General features: G+C 43.0%; 2 gene segments (V, D, J or C); one reads left to right on the forward strand and one right to left on the reverse strand.

Annotated features, from left to right (window-relative positions):
* Positions 1 to 923: 923 nt before the first annotated feature.
* On the reverse strand, positions 924 to 2,044 carry LOC128514398 (immunoglobulin kappa constant-like). The segment is given in 3 exon segments: positions 924 to 1,383; positions 1,925 to 1,976; positions 2,036 to 2,044. Coding segments are annotated over 3 exon segments (378 nt in total).
* Positions 2,045 to 2,128: 84 nt separating this feature from the next.
* Positions 2,129 to 3,247, forward strand: LOC128543332 (Ig kappa chain V region K29-213-like). The segment is given in 3 exon segments: positions 2,129 to 2,193; positions 2,284 to 2,586; positions 2,816 to 3,247. Coding segments are annotated over 3 exon segments (396 nt in total).
* Positions 3,248 to 20,916: the final 17,669 nt, after the last annotated feature.

Here is a 20,916-nt window from a genome sequence, read left to right on the forward strand (position 1 = left end):
GAATTTTACTTTTTTTATCATCCTTGGGGAGGAGCACTGCGCGCCCTAAACCCTCCCACTTCTGTTCTTAGTGAATCAATATTGTTTTTTAATATTTGGGCTCATGTGATTGGACCATTCTCAACGAGTCTTATTAACGCTCAGCGGATTGTTAGTTAATGTATTGAATAGTGATTGACGTAGAAGTCAGATAAATATGAGAGAAAATTCTGTAATTTCTTTGCTAAAATACCCCTTCGCAAGGCGATCGGAGGAAGAAAGAAAAACAGTTAAAGTGCTTTGACCAGATCGACCTGATCTTCTAATTAAGCAGCAATCAAGTGATCACAGCCGAGCTCACACTCTCTGCTTTTCCAGCACTTCTTATGGTAAGTAGAGCTGCTGGCTGGATGCAATGTCATAATGAGTCATGTCATTATTTTATACTAGTAGTAATATATATATAATATAACTTCGCATTGATGTTCCATATGATTTAAGCCCAGCCTTCCAATTGATTACCTTAGATAAGTCTAGGGTATACTTACTGCACTATTAGGAAAAGATATAGCTAACCTAAAATTATTAAACCTTTAAAAGTTTATTCAAATATAATTTTTAATGCGATAAATAATATAATCCTGTTTGCAATAGCTGACTCATTAACAAAATTTGTTATTCAAACTTCATTACTTTCGCTGCTGAACCCAGTCAAAATTTAAATGTCTCACTGTTAGTTTTCAAAAAGAGAGAGAGAGGGCAGGTGTAACAGACATTTGCATTAACATGACTGAATAGTTTGATTTCTCCCAAAATAGAGCAGAAACTTCGGCAGATGTTCAACTTCCTTCAGTCAAACTCACTGAAGCACAACAGCACTGAATTTAGAGCTATTCCCATCACACTGATCATCACTATTACCTCCAATAAAAGAAGAGACAACGTCCAAAACTCAGCTTTATTTCAGCAGAAACTACAGGAAGAGAAGCGGGACAGTAAAGAGAGTAAAGACAGAAATCTCAGCATTGTGTAGAACTGAAACTCAACTGTAGATGATCATAAGCAGCTCTGAGTTAAACTCTATCCACTAGCCTTCACACTGACTCTTTATGAACGTAACTGGATGATTGACACCATCATGGGAGACCTTACAGATAAACTTCTCCCCCTTTTCCCAGAGGTCTTTGCTGAGGGTCAGGGTGCTGCTCCGGCTGTAACGGCCATTCTTATTATCTTCTGCGCTGGTCAGAACCCCATTCTTCACCTCTGAGCCGTCCACTGTCCAGCTCACTAGCGCCCCCTGTGGAGAGTAGTCAGACAGCAGGCAGAGCAGCGAGGCTGATCCCTCACAGAGCTGTAAACCGGATGGAGGGAGCAGAGACACGGAGGGAGCTTTGGTTCCGGCTGCAAACGAAAACACACATTTAAAAATATGGTGTAAATTCTGTGCATTCCAACAAAACTGAAAACTCCATATCAACACAAATGTGTTCCAGTAGAATGAGACCATTTCCCAGTTAAAGACACTAGAACTTTATTCTGAAGTTGTTACAATTAGACTTAAATTAGTTAAATCTCTCACCCCTAACATTAAAAAATGCAATTAGAGAAACACAACATATTACATTAATAAATAAGTGAATCCCAAACTGATGTAATAATATATATATTACATGCTTTTTTAAGGTATTGCTCTTTCTTTCTCCACAGCAAATGCACAAGCTGCTTATAGAAACACACAGCCAGCAGCTTTCAATATTTAGTGAAACAATAAAATGCTTTAAAAAAAAGACTATATTTTTACTATACCTTAACCATATATTGATTAAATGTTTTTAGCATAGTTTCCTTAAAATTAATTACTCATTACAGCTACATAAGTTTAAACTTATTTGTAGTTTGCAAATAATCCTCTCCTTAAAAGCAGAAAAAAAAAACTACTTACTCTTCACGATGAGTTTGGTGCCTCCACCAAAAGTCCACCACAGTGATGTGTTCTTATGAAACCATCATACAAAAACCTCTTTCACGCTGTAACACACACACACATGCACACACTTTGCATTACCACTTCATGCTTCAGTGCTCTGTGAGTGTTTATAGCCCTGTGACTTTAACACTTCATGACTGAGATCTGCTGCTCAGCAACTTCACCCACAGCAACCATGACTCTGATCAGGATCTTCATCTGCACACTGGTCCTCTGGACTCAAGGTGAGCGGTTAACATCTTTAACAACGCTTTGTTTCATACTCGTTCTTCACCACTTTACAGCAGATAAACACAATCTGTGTTTCCCTTCAGGATCCAGAGGTCAGGTAATTGTGACTCAGACTCCGTCAGAGCAAACTGTTCCTCTAGGAAACACAGTCACCATCAACTGTAGAACCAATCTCCAAGTGTACAATGGTAATTACCTACACTGGTATCTGCAGAAAACTGGAGAAGCTCCTAAACTTCTGATCCATCACGCTACTACCTTACACTCAGGAATTCCAGATCGTTTTAAAGGTAGTGGAGCTGACACTGACTTCACTCTGACCATCAGTGGAGTCCAGGCTGATGATGCAGGAGATTATTACTGTCTTAGTGACCTCCAGATCAGTGGTAGGTCAGTGTTCACACTGTGTTAGAGCGTTGTACAAAAACCTCAGGCAAATAAGGAGAAGCACTAATGCAGCTGGGACGGACTGCAGGTGCAGAGGGTATTGACACACACTGTAGATGAGAGAAAACACACACCACACTCTTTCTATACAAAGTAATATCCTTAAATTGGACTGGCTTTCGTATTATTGCTTTGCTAAAAACTCATTCTCTCCTTCATCCTTTACAGACAGTCATGCTTGGATCTTGGCAAGTCTATCAGGAATCTCTTAATGGTTTAAAAATCTAAATCCCAGCAAGACTGAGCTGTCCACACAATGGATACACCTCGTCACCTCTTTCCTACATAGATGTTTTATTTGAAGAAGAATGAATCTCATGTACTCCACATGGCTTGGCACAAACTGAAAACCTAACAATGGCTTTCTCTCAACAATGGCTTTCTTTGTGCCACTCTTCCATAAAGGCCAGATTTGTGGAGTGCACAACAAGTAGTGGATAGATTCTTCCACATGAGCTGTGGATTTCTGCAGCTCCTCCAGAGTTTACATGGGCCTCTTGGCTGCTTCTCTGATCAATGCTGTCCTTTCCCAGCCTGTCAGTTTAGGTGGACGGCCATGTCTTGGTTGGTTTGCAGTTGTGCCATGTTCTTTACATTTTAAGATGCAGAGGTTAATGAGATGTTCAAAGCTTGAGATATTTTATTTTTATAACCTACAACTTATCCCTGCTTTAAACTTCTTCTACCTCTGACCTACCTGGTGTGTTCCTTGGCCTTCATAATGCTGTTTGTTCACTTATGTTATCTAACAAACCTCTGAGGGCTTCACAGACCATCTGAGATTATCTACTGAGTTTACATTTCACACAGGTGAGCTCTATTTACCAACGCCACACTTTTCAGATTTTTTATTAAAATGGAATTTTAAAAACCATTTACCATTTTCCTTCCACTTCACAATTACTGTATGGGTCTATCACATAAAATCACAATCAAATACATTTACATGAGCAAAAAAATAATAATAATAAAATAATAATACATATACATGAGCAAACATGCGCAGAAAATATAAGGATCACTCATATTTTTATTTGTTACATTATCAGTGCTCACTAAATGATGTTCTCATATGGTATTGGGCTCATCTATACCCACAGAAAAGCCATTGCGACCCAAAAGAGACACCATCAGAGGCAGTGCAGAGCCACGCCCCAAGGAGCGCAAGAGGAACCCACAAGAGCAGTCTACGTGGTTTAAATGTTTTTAAATGGCTGGTTGGGCTATCAATACTAATACTCTGGAATGCAAAATATGCCTCTTCTAGGAAAAGAAAGACTTACAGAAAGTAATATTGTAATTAAATATTTTTGTGTACATTTTGATGTTTGTACATAAATTTTGATCAAATTAAAATTGTGCCAAGAGAGGAGCTGTGGTATTGTATGAGGAAGTCTGGAGTGGCAGAGAAGTATGTTAGAGTGGTGCAGGACATGTATGAGAGCTGTAGGACAGTGGTAAGATGTGCTGTAGGTGTGACAGAAGAGTTCAAGGTGGAGGTGGGTCTGCATCAAGGATCGGCTCTAAGCCCCTATTTGTTTGCTCTGGTGATGGACAGGATGACAGATGAGGTAAGACAGGAGTCCCCATGGACTATGATGTTTGCAGATGACATTGTGCTCTGTAGCGAGAGCAGGTGGAGGAAAATTTGGAGAGGTAGAGGTATGCTCTGGAAAGCAGAGCAATGAAGGTTAGCCGCAGCAAGACGGAATACATGTGTGTAAATGAGAGGGACCCAGGAGGATCGATGAGGCTACAGGGAGCAGAGGTAAAGAAGGTGCAGGATTTTAAGTACTTAGGGTCAACGGTCCAGAGCAACGGAGAGTGTGGAAAGGAGGTGAAGAGGCGGGTACAGGCAGGTTGGAATGGGTGGAGAAAAGTGTCAGGTGTGTTGTGCAATAAAAAGAGTATCAGCGAGAATGAAAGGAAAGGTGTACAGGACAGTGGTGAGACCAGCAATGCTCTACGGCTTAGAGACAGTGTCGCTGAAGAAAAGACAGGAGGCAGAGTTGGAGGTAGCAGAGCTGAAGATGTTGAGGCTCTCTTTGGGAGTGACAAGGATGGATAGGATTAAGAATGAGTTTATCAGAGGGACAACCTACGTTAGATGTTTTGGAGATAAAGTCAGAGAGGCCAGATTGAGGTGGTTTGGACATGTTCAGAGGAGAGATTGTGAATATATCGGTAGAAGGATGCTGAGGTTGGAACTGCCAGGCAGGAGGTCTAGAGGAAGACCAAAGAGGAGATTTATGGATGCAGTGAGAGAGGACATGAAGTTAGTTGGTGTGAAAGAAGAGGATGCAGAGGATAGGGTTAGATGGAGGCAAATGATTCGCTGTGGCGACCCCTGAAAGGGAACAGCCGAAAGACAAAGAAGAAGACTGTGAGGAGATCAGGAAAAAAAATTTCTACTTCTAAAGGATTAAATAAAAAAAAGTATTTATTAGCCTTAATGAAAAATGACCGACAATATCAATATACAAAGACATGTAGATAGAAAAAAAATAAGGTCTAGTCTAATCATCTAATAATATTTTGGTCAAAATATCAAGCATATCAAGAACCAGTTCTTTATATTAATAATAAATGCTCTGCTGAAAAATCACAGATCTTCCTAAATTCTTTCTTTAATCTGATCAATGAAAATGAAACAGTTCAGTCTCTTCTATTCCAAACTGAGTTGAACCGAGTCTCTTTTTAAGTTTTTCATAATATTTCTGCTATCCGAAGTGCCAAAACACCATATGGGGCGACCGTCCGGCCTTGACTTTAGTTAGGACAACTGGTTTAAAAACACTTTAAATCAACTTAAATATATCCCTTTTCCTAGTTGGCATAATTTTAAACATGTTTTACATCCATTGACAAAACTATAAAGTATTTGCTCATATATTTTTATCATGATATACAAACGAATGTTGTCCGAATTATGTTGATTCTATCCATTTTATCCGGGGCGACCATCAACAAACCACAATTTTGGGACCTTTATTTTAAAAAACATCTCAAGGATGGGATACTGCATCAGCCAGACACAAGTGAAGACCCCCTGGAAACAACTGTATAGTAAATCAGTCTCTCTCATATAGTAAGAAAAAGCTTGTGAAATAATGGTTTTCATAAAATGAAAGGGCACTAAAGTTTATCTTTCTTCATCAGTTTATCTACTTACTGATATGAGTTTAACTAGTCTTAATGATACATAAAAATGTGAATTCTGAGATATATTACGGTCGCCCCAGATGACTTTTTTAAGGCTTTTTTTAAAAAAAGTCTTATCCGTCAATGACCCATATCCTTTCTACATCATCTTCAAACATGTAGCCAGACTTTTTAACAACAAAGCAATAAAAGGACTGTAGTTCCACATTCATGTGTATTACAGGCTAATGTTGGAATGTTGACTAGTTCACTATAGTAAAAAAAACTCTAAATAAATTTTAGGGGTGAAAATATTTCAGACTAGATGGAGCTGGTTTAACAGTTATCTGCATAAAGCCTAGTCCCCACCTGCCCAAATTTATCTATGGATTTTATTAAATTCACAAATCCTAATGAGACTCAGGTAGTCTGTTCTTTTTTTTTATGACTCAGTTACGTCTGCTGGTTTTTCTGTAAACCTATCTAGGCATTCGTGTCAATCAATTTTCAGGCTGCATGCTCACAATTAATCAAGCTCATCAAAATGTATATAATAAGTCCTTATACATGTTACAAATGTTTATTATTTTAGTAGTGTTACGGGTTCGACCCTTTTTGCACGGGCAGCACCATAAAGCATGGACACGAGGTGAGGTCTTATTTAGGAAAATGGGGAAGAAAAGGGTTAAAGGAAGGAGGATGGAATAAAAGGAAAGGAAAGAATGTGGAGGTCTGGTGGACAGTGCCCCACTGGCATGAGGGCACAGGCTGGTGAGTGGTGAACAGCGGGCAGAGTGGCAGTATGGGCCCTCCTGAACAGCAGCTCCGGCCTCTGTCCACTCGTGCTGACTGTACCCTCGCTGGACCGGCCCCTCCCAGGTCTCTGTGGCCGCGGCCTCAGACGGGAGTCCTCTCTGACATCCGGCGGCTGGTGGGTTTCCCCGGCTGGGAACAAGGGCCGTGACATAAACCTCCTAGCGCCCTTTTCCTTCGCGGCGGCAAGGTCACAATAACACGCGCTCAATTGTGAGAGTGCAAGAGATGCGGGGACTCCGGCAGGGGGCTCGCGGCTGTCCTCATCACGGTGATCAAAGCGTACTCGCCTCTTTGTCCCTGGGGTGCATTCCATTGCTCCACTTGCATGCCGCTCTTCCGCGTGCGTGCGCGTGTCGCACTTACACCGCTTCTTAAAGTCCAGTCTCCCAACAGACCCCGAGCTACACTCCCGCTGTGTTTTATAGCACGGGGAGAAGCTTCGGAGTAACAGACGAGCAATTTTGATTTAGGCGCACGGCCATCACAAGCGCTCGCCGTGACAAGTGACTATTATGCTAAGTAGCTGTTAATTTCTTTTGTTAACTGAAATGTCATTTTGAGCAAAATAAAGCCTTGAAATATCCACATCGCAAGTCAATTATTTTTGCTGTAACTATTAAAGAAAATAATGTTTTCCATAGGTAAATCGATTTCTTTTTTTTTTCCCATGGGCTTTGTCCCTCTTATACTATGGGCTACATCAGATCATTTGATCCACAAGATCTGGCCCAGATTTTGCCCCAGATGCCCTTAATGTTGCAACCCTCCTATTTTCCAAACGGGATTAGGACTGACACTGCATGCATTGGCTGGGTTGTATGGGGTGTAGGGTTAGGGGTCTTCACCACAGACTCAAAACCCCAACCCTCCAATCAGTAACCCTGAGCCAAACTGATTTATTTTTATTACCGTTCATTTAGTAAATTTTGTAAAGGAAAAAATAATGCAATTTTCAGGCAGTGTGACGGCCAACAAAGCAGGCCTCAAATATGTTCTAGTTATCCATGACCCGCTAGCTATATCCAGAGTAATGCAAAATTACTGGGACCTGAAAGAGAACTTTAAAAGCAGAGGGCCCAGACATCAAGCCAGCTGTTGGATTGTAGCATTAGCTTATTCCTACTCACCACTCCCCTGATGGGTAGTGTAGCAATGAACAAGGCTCCCAAAGAGAGAAAGACAGCAGTCAATTGATCACATTCCAGAGACCTTTTCCCAGCATGCATGTCGCCATTCCGATAATCTTATCTGATCCATGTTCATGAAGGGGCACCTGCAAAATAAAGCTGCAATCTTATCTGATTCGCCATCATAAATGAGCGTCTGTGAGACGAAGCTGTAGGAAACTTCACAAGGCATACAATAAGACCAGGCGCCTAAAAATAACCCCCAAAACCAGGGGTGAAAATCGGCGATCCGGTAAACAAAGCGGACAGTTTTACAGCTTCACCCCGAACTGGGGGTGGGGGGGACCGCCAACTCACACCTGGACACTCTCTTGACCTCCGGAGCACATGCCTTTCAATGAATGAAGGCATACAGCATCAACACTATTTTAACATCTCCTGTGTGTATCCTTGATTATTCTGCATAACTTTAAAGGTGTAATCAGCATTTACAAATCCCTTTTACTAAAAAAAAGAAAGGAATGAGTGGGTAAAATATGTAAATCTAAATCTGGCTTTATTCAAAGAATGTTGGTGAACACTGGAAAGTGGTAGCATGAACAGCGCTCATGCAAAATTACTTTATAAAAGGTATTAAAAACTCCAACCGGATGGGTCACACGGGACAGCCAAAACACCAGGCTAATGTATGCACATTACGGGGAACCACGTGAGGCATGGCTAAGCCCTGCAACCACATCTGATTGGACCAATCACCTGTGGGACAGACTGATCCCGAAGGGACAAAAACCCTAAGGAAGTCTACAACACCTCGAAAGGAGAAAAGTTACCATCTACTACTGCAACCTACAACATCATCCAAGCAGCTCGGGCATCCGCCCTTGCTGGCGCTGCGATGCCGCCACTGCTGGCTCTTCAAGAACTTTAAGAACTTTCAACGAGACTTTGTGCCAGAACTCCGAAGTCCCGCAATGAAGGAAACCTTAGGAGAAGATCCAGAGCGCAGCCATCAGTAACCAGGCAACCAACGCCTCACCGAAGGGCTTTCCCGACAGACGTCATCTCTACAACAGCGCAGCAACCAATCAGCAACACCGTGATTCCATTCGCTGCAGGCAAACCAATGGATGAGAACGAAACATAACCAAGTAAACAAACAAAGCTGCATACCTTGCTGAAGTTCGTGCTTGTTTAGTAAACAGTACTAATAATAACTTCATTAATTTTCACCTTCCAAACTGTTCGTATGTGTGTGTGTGTGTGTGTGTGTGTGTGTGTGCATGCATTTAAGTAGTGTAGTTTCATGTATCGTGGATTAGTCAAATACATTCTCGTTACTTTATAAAGAACTGTTGTCTTGGTCATGTATTTTAAAGTCTAAACATTTGCCCAGATCTTGTTAACTTGCTCATAATTGTTAAATACTAGATTTTGTGTTATCATCGTTGGTCATTTGATAACCAGAACTGGTAAGATACACTAAATTGTGCTAAACGCTGGACGGGTAGTCGATAAAGTGTATATTAAACTTTATCTTAAACTGGAGAGTCAACACCTCGGGCCTGATTAAAAAGGCCCACCAGCGCTCCTACTTCCTCAGGAAGCTAAAACGAGCTGGGCTTGGGAACCTGGTTCTAAAGAGTTTCTATTAAGGAGCGGTTGAAAGCATCATCAGCTCCTACATCACTGTGTGGCATAGCAACAGCTGAGAGGAAATCCCTGCAGAGAGTAAGGCTGCATAGAGGACAGTGGGGAGCAGGCTCCCCTCTATCACTAAACTGTACACTGCAAGATGCAGAGGAAGAGCTCTCCGCCTTATTAAGGACTCCACTCACCCTGCACATGCTCTATTTCAACCTCTTCCCTCAGGCAGAAGGCTGAGGAGCCTTAGTGCAAGACCACCAGGCTCAAAAACAGCTTTTACCCTGAGGCAATTAGACTGCTGAACTCTACCTTTGCTCTGTAGGTCCTCTCCCATTAAACACAATTAAACACAATCACAGGCTGCTAACTTTGGATAGTATTTTATTACAACATATCTCTATATTTTTTATGTAATATATAACCCTATGGTGCAATACATATATAACCCTATGGTGCAATACATATATAACCCTATAAGTCGAATGTACAATGTGTGCAATACAGTTTCTGAAAATGTGCAATACACTATGTATAGTTTATGTCTAAATTCCTGCATAATATATCTTTGACTGCTCTTATTTATATTCATGTATATACATATATACATCCTCATATTTATATTACTCTGCTATCTATGTGGCTAAAACGGGACCTAGGTGCTAATTTCGTTCCAGAACATGGAAGTGTGCTGGTATGACAATAAAGAATCCTTGAATCTTTGTATTATAAATTTCGTTTCAGTTAATAAAATTAACCCTAATCGTTAAAGATTCGATGCAACTCTGAGCTAAACACTACATATTAATTATGAAGAATGCGTTGGGCATTGTGTCCACATTAAAATGTCTACATTTATTGGTATAGAATGCAACAGCCATTTGTTGTCATTATTATGTAAACCCTACAGTAGGTTGTTTTTACTGTCTCAGCCAGAGCATCGTGCTATGGAGGAGTTTAATAAAAAGGTACTGTCATGAGGCCTTATACTGATTATCCTGATTATCAAGTCCTTCAGGTAGACATTCTTTTTTTTTTTTTTTTTCCCGATTTTCTCCCCAACCTAGTCGTGGCCAATTACTCCCCATCACTAGGAGGCTCCCACAGACATCAAGGCTACTACAACCACTCAGTCGGGAGGACGAAAGCTATCCCGTTTCCTCCGAACCACGTGACGTGAGCCGACCGCATCTTTTCGAACTGCTTGCTTATGCACCGTTAGGGGCGGAGTAACACACTCGGAGGAAAGCGATAGCCGCTCCTTCCGTGTGCGCGAGCTCACAGGCGCCCCTGATTGGCTGTAGAGCCGTGACTAATGTGGGAGCACAAGTACCTCTCATCCCTCCCCCCTGAGAGAGCTCGGCCAATCAGCTCTCTCTGTGCCTCCGGCTGTGAGAGGAAAACAGCATCACCCGGGGTTCGAACCAGCGATCTCCGGATGATAGGGTGAGCGCTTTACCACGGCGCCACTCGGAGGCCCCTTCAGGTAGACATTCTAAAAGGTTAATACCCCCTCCCCCGATGAAATCCGCATTCAAGTTTTTTAATGGCTAACGTAATTACTGAGTTTGATCTATGTACAGCATAATCCTCACCAGTTCAGGGGACAAGTGGAAGAGCCAGTATGCATTCATATATTTGGATGTTATCCATGTGGACCAGCTTCATTTGCAAAATCATGTTTTCTTGTTACTGGAAAAGCTACATTTCAATGCCATTACAAATTGCTTCCTAGGTGTTGTGGTCTTCCACGAGTGCATTCACATAAGTCCGGTACAAGGGTTCACTAACTTTTTGATGGGATTTATCCAAAAATTTAGCATTTTGCCCATAATCCCCACCCCTTAAATTGTGGCTCCTGTTTGCAGGGGGTTTGGAAGAGGAGATCCAAAGCGTATTTAAGGAAAGCCAGACCCAGGCAATGGTTGAATAAGGAAACTCTATGTTCTTTTGAGGATGTGAAACCAAGACCTCTTCTAGTGGCATTGCACTCCTTTTCCACCTTAGAGTTTTTTGAGCAAGTGCCTTGTGGTGGCCCAGGATTGACAAGAATGTCTACGCCAATGTGGCAAGTTTATCATTAGAATAAACAACCCCACACCATCACAGCTGGGCTGCTTTACCCTCTGTCCATACCCTTCGCCCATGGTCCAATCTATATTTGAAACTCATCACAGACCTTTAGAAAGTCTGTCATCAGGTTTCTGGCCTGAGTCTAATAGTCAGAATGAGCGGGTGAATCCTCTGCCCTCCCCTCTTTCCAGTATTGCATACCACCACTGTATCTGGTGTCATGCACACTCACGTTGCGACTGGCACTAGGACCCAGAAGTGGTACGATCACGAGTAAATAAAAGGAGACAAGATGGCGCTTCACATCACTCAGTCATTTGAGTTTGCCCATGCCGGTCCAGACGGCTTGTCAGCCATTTCGTGAGTACTCACTTTCTTAGGTTAACTTTCCGATTCGAGTGTGTGTTAATAGGACGCCGGTTAAATTTGTGTTTTTCCCTTGCTCTCTCTCCGAGAGAGTCCTTAGAATAATCTGCGTGGTTATCCTGCCTACTCACGCCGCTTTCGCGTTTGGGTTTACCATCCACGCAACAAAGGGCAAACCGCTAATCGCTACGTCTTCTGGTCACCCCGGGTTAGTTCCTGACAGAATGACTGAGGCCTTAGCGGTAAACCCAGCGGAGCACGCACACCTCTGCAATGTGGTGAACCAGCATGCCGGGCTAATTGATAAGCTAACCGGAGAGAGCCTTGCGCCGTGAGGTGGCGGAGCTCCATCAGGAGAATGCGGCCCTCTGTGAGGCTGTCGCTAGCGCGGCCCCCCCCCCACCTACTGATGTTTTTCTCACATTACCGGATAAATGGGATGGCACGGATGGGAAGTGTAGTGTTTTTCTAACCGCATTGGATCTGGTGTTTGAGTTTAATTCCACTAAATACTCCACCAATCAGGTGCGCATTGCTCTTCTCGTTTCGTTGCTATCCAGGCATGCAGCAGAGTGGGCCACGGCAATACTCCGTTCTGATTCAGACATCACATATTCATATCACGAATTCACCTGACAACTAAAGCTCACTTTTGAACATCCTGCGAGTGAGGTGGAGACCGACTCAAAGGTGTACCACCTGCGGCAGGGAGGGTTGTCCGTGGGTCACTACACAGCTGAATTCTGCACGCTCGCCGTACAAACCACCTGGGGAGACGCCGCGCTCCGGACATCCTACTATGAGGGACTGGCTTTTAGGATCAAGGACGAGCAAGCCGGGCGAGAGCTTCCCGCCACCCTGGAGGGATTTATCCAGCTCGCCCTCGGGATAGACCAGCGCCTCCTCCTGCCAGCCCTGAGAACCCTGCCGCCAGCACCCATCTTCGCCTCTACCACTCCACGCCCCTCGACCTCCGTCACCAACGCCATCCCTGTACATGTCGGATCTCCACCTCCTGCCGTGGTTAACACCGGAGCCAGGGAACCCATGCAATTAGGACGCGCCTCCTTGACCGCTGCAGAACAGCAATGGCGATTTAGAGAGGGACTCTGTGCCTACTGTGGGTCAGCGGTGCACAACAGAGCCATCTGCCCTCTCTGGCCGGGAAACGCCCAGATCCGATGAGCTGCTCCCATCGCTCACCGGGTCTGGGCATTTACCGGCCTCAAACTCTTTGCTACCATGACCAACATTTCCCATCTCACGGTTAAAGTAAGCCTCCAGTTTGACCACAAACGGGTCAGAAGTACTGTGTTCATTGACTCTGGTGCCGCAAGAAACTTCATTGACTCTTCTTACGCCAAAAAACTGGGTGTGAAAATCGAGGCATTATCCCAGCCGGTTCGGATTACATTTGTCGACGGTCGCCCCCATTCCTCTAGCCCCATCACCATCGATCAGCACCAGGAAAAGATCCGGTTCCATCTCACCTCTGTAGCATCTCCACCTCTCATTCTTGGACACCCCTGGCTGCTACAGCATGACCCACTCATCTCATGGACCCAAAACCGGATTCTACAATGAGGCCCGACCTGCACCAAACTCTGCCTTCGGGCGCCGGCTGGGACATGTTCTAGGGAGTCAGAGGCCCCCGACGTCGACACCAACGCCATCCCCACTGCCTATCAGAACGTGGGTGAGGTGTTCTGTAAGAAGCGCGCTACACACCTGCCTCCCCATCGCCCCTACGACCTAACTATAGACCTTCAGCCGGGTGCCCTTCCCCCCCGCGGTCATCTCTACTCCTTATCTATCATGGAGACACAGGCGATGGAGAAGTATGTAGATAACACCCTTCGTCAGGGCACCATCCGGCCCTCCCCCTCGCCCGCGGAAGTGGGGTTCTTCTTTGTGAAGAAAAAAGGCGGTGAACTTCAGCCATGTGTCGACTATCGGGGGTCAACAACATTACCATAAAGAATCGATACCCCTTGCCTCTTACCAACTCAGCCCTGGTTGCCCTCTCTGGTGCCACCATTTTCACTAAGTTGAACCTCTGGAGAGCCTACAAGTTGTTGCGCATCAGAGAGGGTGATGAGTGGAAGATGGCTTTCATCACCCCCACCAGACATTATGAGAGTTTAGTCATCCCATTTGGACTTGCAACCCCCCCCGCAGCCTTCCAGCAATTCATCAACGACGTCTTGGGGGATATGCCAGGCCGGTGGGCGTTCTTGTATCTGCATGACATCCTCATTTACTCCCGCACTGTCGAAGAACATGTTCAACACGTTAGGGCAGTCCTAAAGAGATTGCTAGCCCACCAGCTGTACTGTAAGTTGGAGAAGTGCGCTTTTCACGAGTGCTCCACCAGGTTCCTGGGCTTTGTCATCTCGCCTCAAGGTGTGGCCATGGACCCGCAGAAGCTGGAAGCTTCATTGGCCCCTACCCAAGACCCTTAAGCAACTTCAATAGTTTCTCAAGCTGCGGAGACCGAGCCAGCAGGTGTGCCGCATGGACTGCTTTACGTACCCAACGCCATGAGAGCTGAGATCCTCCAATGGGGCCACTCCACTCCACTCTCCGGACACCCCGGCACTTGACGTACCGCCCAGTTCATCCAGCGTGCCTTTTGGTGGCCCTCCATGGCTAAGGATGTAGAAGAGTTCGTCCGGGCGTGCCCAGTGTGCACCAGGGCCAAAGACACCAACCAAACGTCACGGGAGAACTTCAACCACTTTCTGTTCCTCGTCGGCCCTGGACGCACATTGCCGTTGATTTCATCATGGGCCTGCCGGTTTCTGAGGGAAAGAAAACCATCCTAACCATCATCGATGGGTTCTCCAAAGCCGTGCATCTGGTGGCTTTTGCCGGACTCCCGTCAGCTAAACAAACAGCCGAGCTGATATTTGAACACGTAGTCCGCCTGCATGGGTTCCCGAAGGACATCGTCTTGGACAGGGGGCCCCAGTTCACTGCACGGTTCTGGAAGGCCTTCTGCCATCTGATTAATTCCACCTGCAGTCTGTCGTCCGGGTATCACCCCCAGACTAATGGTCAGATGGAACGGACCAACCAACAACTGGAGCGTTACCTGAGATGTTTTGTCGCCGATTGGCACCGCTCCTGGGCCCGCTACCTCATCTGGGCAAAACTGTCACCACCACATATCATCGGCTACCAACCTGAGCCTATTTGAAGTATGCCACGGTTTCCCACCTCCCATGTTCGATCACCAAGAACCGGAGGTCAAGGTACCGTCGGCCCAACAGGTGGTCCATAGGTGTCGACAGCTATGGAACCAAACCCACACCGCCATACAACGTGCCAATGCCCGCTACAGCACCCAACATCGCTGTCGACAACCTCAGGGACGTATGTACAATGTAGGTGACAAAGTGTGGCTGTCAACAAGAAATCTACATCTCCACACGGAATCAAGAAAACTCTCACCCAGGTACATTGGCCCTTAACGTATCACCCTTCGGATCAACCCTGTTACCTACCGGCTTCAGCTGCCTGCAGCGCTCCAGATCCACCCTGTCTTCCATACATCTCAACTGAAACCCTTCACTACTTCTCTCATGATTACACCCACCCCCCCAGCTCCTCCTCCCTGAATCATCGGTGGCGGTCCCGCCTACACCGTACGTCGGATCCTCGATTCGCGTCCTCGGGGCAGAGGCACCCAATACCTGGTCGATTGGGAAGGTTACGGTCCCGAGGAACGGTCCTGGATTCCGGCCCGGTTTATCCTAGACCCCGAACTCATCCGGGACTACCGTCGTCGGGCATTCTCCACCCGGGGTACTGTCATGCACACTCGTGCCACGACCGGCACTAGGACCCGGAAGTAGTACGGTCGCGACTTCGGAAGCATAAAAGGAGACAAAATGGCGCTTCACATCACTCAGTCATTTGAGTTCGCCCATGCCGGTCCGACGGTTCGTCAGCCATTTCATGAGTACTCACTTTCTTGGGTTAACTTTCCGATTCGAGTGTGTGTTAATAGGACGCCGGTTAAATTTGTGTTTTTCCCTTGCTCTCTCTCTGAGAGAGTCCTTAGAATAATCTGCGGGGTTATTCTGCCTACTCGCGCCGCTTCCGTGTTTGGGTTTACCATCCACGCAACAAAGGGCTAACTGCTAATCGCTACATCTTCTGGTCAACCCGGGTTAGTTCCTGACATCTGGCATACCAGACAGGCCCACATTCAACCATGCATATAAAAAGAATATTAATTAATTCATGTCAATTATAATAGAAACTCTCAAAAGAATTACACCGAAGAAATCTAAATATTTTCTCACCTTTTAATGGAAAGATGATCAGATTGGCAGCAGGAGAATGCTTACAGTAGTAAATGCCTGAGTCTGACACAGATGCATTACTTATCATGAGTGATGAATTAGATAATATAACATAGCGCTTGTCTGGATCACGTTTATACATGAGCGTGTTTTCTTCATCTTGAGTAAAAATGACATCCAGTCTGTCTTCATTTGTGCATTTGGTCCAAAATGCTCTTTCCAAACTGTAACAATAAAGCATGGAGTTTGTCCCTTCTGAGCGAGTCTGATGAAACTCGGCTGAAAATACAGTAATGTTTTAAGTTAGTATCATGCTTGGTACAAATTAGGAACATTTAAAGTATGTTTATAAAAAGAAAAATATATAAATAGAAATGTTTTGTCTGTACATTGGTTAGAACTTGCTCTTTCAATGATATCTTTACATTTTCTACATTGAAGGACCTGAATTCTTGTTGAGTAAATGTAATATTATGTTATGTGCCAGATGTAATAATCTACTTTAAACAGGGAGCATATTTGACTGACGATGAAAAAAGTACAACTTAGTGTAAACAAGGTGTAAGATACTCAACCTTACAGAATTAATTTCTTTGTATTAATAAGTTAGACAGAGAGTTCTGACATACAGAAAGACAGACAGACATGTACGTTGGCTTCAACTAGAAATAATAATATCACCGATTACATTACAGCTGATTAGCTTATTTTTAGCGTTACCTGTTTCAACTATTTCTAAAACTTAATATATAGGGAAAAGAGCAGTGGGCTTAGAACAAAGTCTTGTTGAACACACAACTTATATATCCAGCAAGTGGGTAACCTAGCATCTCTTTGTGGATATGAGTGATAATTTGTGGTGGTATTCGTCTGTTTAGTGGTTTTAAAGTTAAAATTGTGGAGGTAAATCTAATGCTTTATCTGTTTATAAGAGCTAAACAGAAGTAGGTTATCCATACTAGCTGACTGCAAACAGCTTAAACTTAAAAAAACACACACACACACACACAGTAAAACACACTGCTAAAGCTACCGAGATTCCTACTCATATGCTTAGTATTGTACATATCAGTGTTGCCAGATCTTGCGAGATAAATAAGCAACCAGGCCTGTGAAAACAAGCCCAAAACAAGCGACTTTTTCTACGGAGTCCCCCTAGGTTCAGGGAAGAGAAAAATAAATAAACTGTGTGCATTTTGGCCGGTGCATTTTGATGTCTTTGTCACAAGTTGAGCACATTAACTCCCCAAGGTGATCGACTGATTTAATGGATGTGTGACAAGCTATATAGGTGGCTACCTTCAGCTCGGCTCTCTGTCTCGATTCGTTCTGTTTGGAGACCGCAAACCCAATGTCCGTAAGCGTCATTGAGGAAAACGGTGCTGCATTTTTTTTATGTTTGTCTGTGCTTGCATGTTGTACGAGGTCCGCGTGGTGTGCACGTATTTCACACTTACATACTCTGCACAGTGCTTTTGAGTCATCCCCCGCGACGGGTTGAATCCATTCTTTTACTCCTTTCTCTTTCTCCCAGTCTTTGTTATATCTCTTGCCGTATTTCGCCCACTTTGTCCCGGGCATTTGTTCCTCCAAAAAAACTATCTTACAATCCAGTCAGTCACCATTAGTCACAACTCGCGCGCATTCATTTAAACGTCACTCACTCACTGACGTTTTCCTAACCAGAAAAAAACAGATTGCCCTGCACTGCCTATGATTGGCTAGTACTCGTTGCCATCTGGGTCAGAGCCAATTAGAAGCAGGATGTGGGTGGGAAAAAACTGCTGTCTCCTGTGTGTATGGGGAAAGGGGAGGGACAGAGGGAACAGTCTACAAACTCCTACGTTTAAATCGTTTATATCTGTCTATGGTTTAAATAACATATAGAAAATATCTGCTTGACAACTTATTATGGAGCTGGGATCAAGCCCAAATAAGCGACTACACTTTAGAAACAAGCCCAAAAAAACGCGACCCGCGACTATCAATATTTGTAAGCGACTTTACAAAAAACCAAGCCCAAAGTCGCTTATAATAAGCGGACTTGGCAACACTGGTACATATGTATTGTAATAAAGATTATTCTGTAACTGCATCCTTGTTCTTGTGTTTAAGAGTTTTTATATTTGCTTAGAAATTGTTAAAGGTGCCAATCATTACAAAGGAAATAATTAGATATTTTTTTAAGGAGTTATCATGCCTTCTGATATGTGTGCTAAAGAAATATAACTAAATCAAAGAAATTAAATTTAAAACATTAAAAAAATATTTTCCCACCGCTTATTGGAGTGATAGTCAAGTTCACCACTGGAGAATCGTTACAGAAGTACGTCCCTGAGTCTGACAAAGAGACATTTCTTATTGTGAGTGATGAATCAGGTAATATCTTGAAACGTTTGTCTAGATCAAGTTTGCATATGATGAGGTTGCTTTTATAGTAAACAATGTAGAGGTTCATCCATCCGTCATTATTGTGTTTACTCCAAAGCACTTGTCCCTTAGCTTCACAGTGAAGAATGATGTTGCCTCCCTCTGTGGCATTGACTGTCAAACAATGATAGATAGATAGATAGATAGATAGATAGATAGATAGATAGATAGATAGATAAAGTGTCTTGCAAAACGAATACCACACTTTATACCACATCACATTTTTATTTATAAAAAAAATAAAAAATAAAAACCATTTATTATTTTCCTTTTTGCTTTACAATTATGTGAAACTTTGTGTTACATTTGTGGTTGTAATGTGACAAATTGTGGAAAAGTTCAAGGGGTACGAATACTTTTACAAGTTTCTGTACTGTAGATTCCATCTGTATCCATTTAATTGCATACATTTATTATATATTTTTTTGTTAAAGGATTAATGTTAGTAGTGTAATAGACAAGACTGATAATTTTTTTATTTATTATTTCTCATCTAGAACAAAGTGTCCTGTGAAATAAAGAAATTTTTAAGTAAATAAAATGTTTGTTAGGGAGCATAAAGAATGGACTTTGGAGCGATGGAAAAAAGGTCATGTGGTCTAATGAGTCCAGATTGAGCCTATGCCAGAGTGATGGGCGTGTCGGGGTAATAAGCCACATCATGCATAGTGTCCACTGGAGATATAATCTAGGGTTGCTTCAGTTGCTCAGGTCTAGACTCAGCAATGTTATGTGGCAAAAAAAATTTAGTCAGCTGACGAATGCATGTACTGAATGTACTAAATGACCAGGTTATCACATCTACAGTATGAAGGTATTTCTTCCATCATGGCATGTGCCTTATTCCAGCAAGTAGAATCAATAATTAAAGCCAAACTAACACTAAAGTTATTATTATTATTATTTGTTTTTGTCTTACCTGTGGCTTCATTCATGGAAGACGTGTAGGTGTGCATCAAGGACTCTGATAAAGCTAGAACATAGAACAACCATTATGTTTTGATCATTTGTTCAAAAAAGAAGAAGAAGAAGAAGAAAAAGAACATCTTCTTGGCATCATCATAAGTTTCACAATATATTTATTTAATTTTTTTAAGTGTTTGGCAGAAAACAAATTTAAGTAGAGGTTTTACTTAAATTTTTAACATTCAAACTGACATAAATAAATACAACCAACTTGTAAAGTAAACTGGAGGACGTGAAACTACAAAACTGGGTCAGTGGATTTAAAGGTGCAGTAAATTATTATATTTTAATAACGAATATGGAATCTCTTCTCTCGTTCTGCTAGCTTTCTGTTTGGTGTTTGCGCTGGCAAAAGACTACATGTCCTGGCTCTGTAAATACGAAAGAAAGATTGCGTCAAACATCTAACCAAACCACAAAACACTGTTTCAGCCAATCAGCACTAGGGAAAGTGGGCCTGTGCACAGAACAGGGGGAGGGTAAGGGGCAAGGTAGTTGGGGAAGGGTGGGAGGTTGCATGTTGAGAAAAAGCCATAACTGAATTCTCTAAAGTCTGTCCCAATGTCAATGTAAAGATAATAGCTTTTAGTCATAATTATTAGTACATATTAAACCAACAAACCGATGTTTGGTTGATACCAGCACGTTACATTTTCCTGTTCTATTTTACTGGTTATAAATTTAAAAAAAATTAAATGAAGCATGTACCCACCTTTAGATGGCTTCACTGTCAGATTGAAAAATCGGTCACCACCACAGTGGTACAATCCAGTGTCTGAGACTAAAGCTTTCTTTATAAGGAGTGATAAATCAGGTAAAATTATGTATCGCTTGTCTGGATCAGGTTCACATATGTAGGCATCTTGCATTTTTTCGTTAAACATAAGTAATTTGTTCTTGTCATCTGTGTGTTTTGTCCAAAAAACCTCGCCATCATAGTCACAGGGCAGTCGGATGTTTCTCCCTTCTGTACGGCTCTGACTGAATGCGGCTGCCAAAACACAATGTTCCACATGCAATACATTAATATACGGAAAAACAAGCTGTTTGACAATGGCCACATTCTTCATACCTATGTTGCTAAATTATCTGGATCAGATCGTCTTGAGCTTAGATTTGTGCAGTCTTTTGTGAGTACTGGACTACACACTTAGAGTAGGGAATTTATAGAGCTATTTTGCACATCAATATTTAGGCTACAGGTATAGTTACAGTTAAAAAAAAAAAAAAATGCAGCACCGCTATCTGAAAGATATCATGATTACTTTGACAAATATTGACAAATATTTTACCATTTGTCTTGTAACCTCCTGACTGTCTCAGAGTGAAGGTAAAAGTGAAAACTGGGTCATTGGCCTTATGTGGGGGCCAGGGGTAGCTCAGTGGTTAGGGCATTGGA

This window comes from Clarias gariepinus, chromosome 2, assembly GCF_024256425.1.
Source record: "Clarias gariepinus isolate MV-2021 ecotype Netherlands chromosome 2, CGAR_prim_01v2, whole genome shotgun sequence".
In the NCBI taxonomy this organism is placed as follows: Eukaryota; Metazoa; Chordata; class Actinopteri; order Siluriformes; family Clariidae; genus Clarias; species Clarias gariepinus.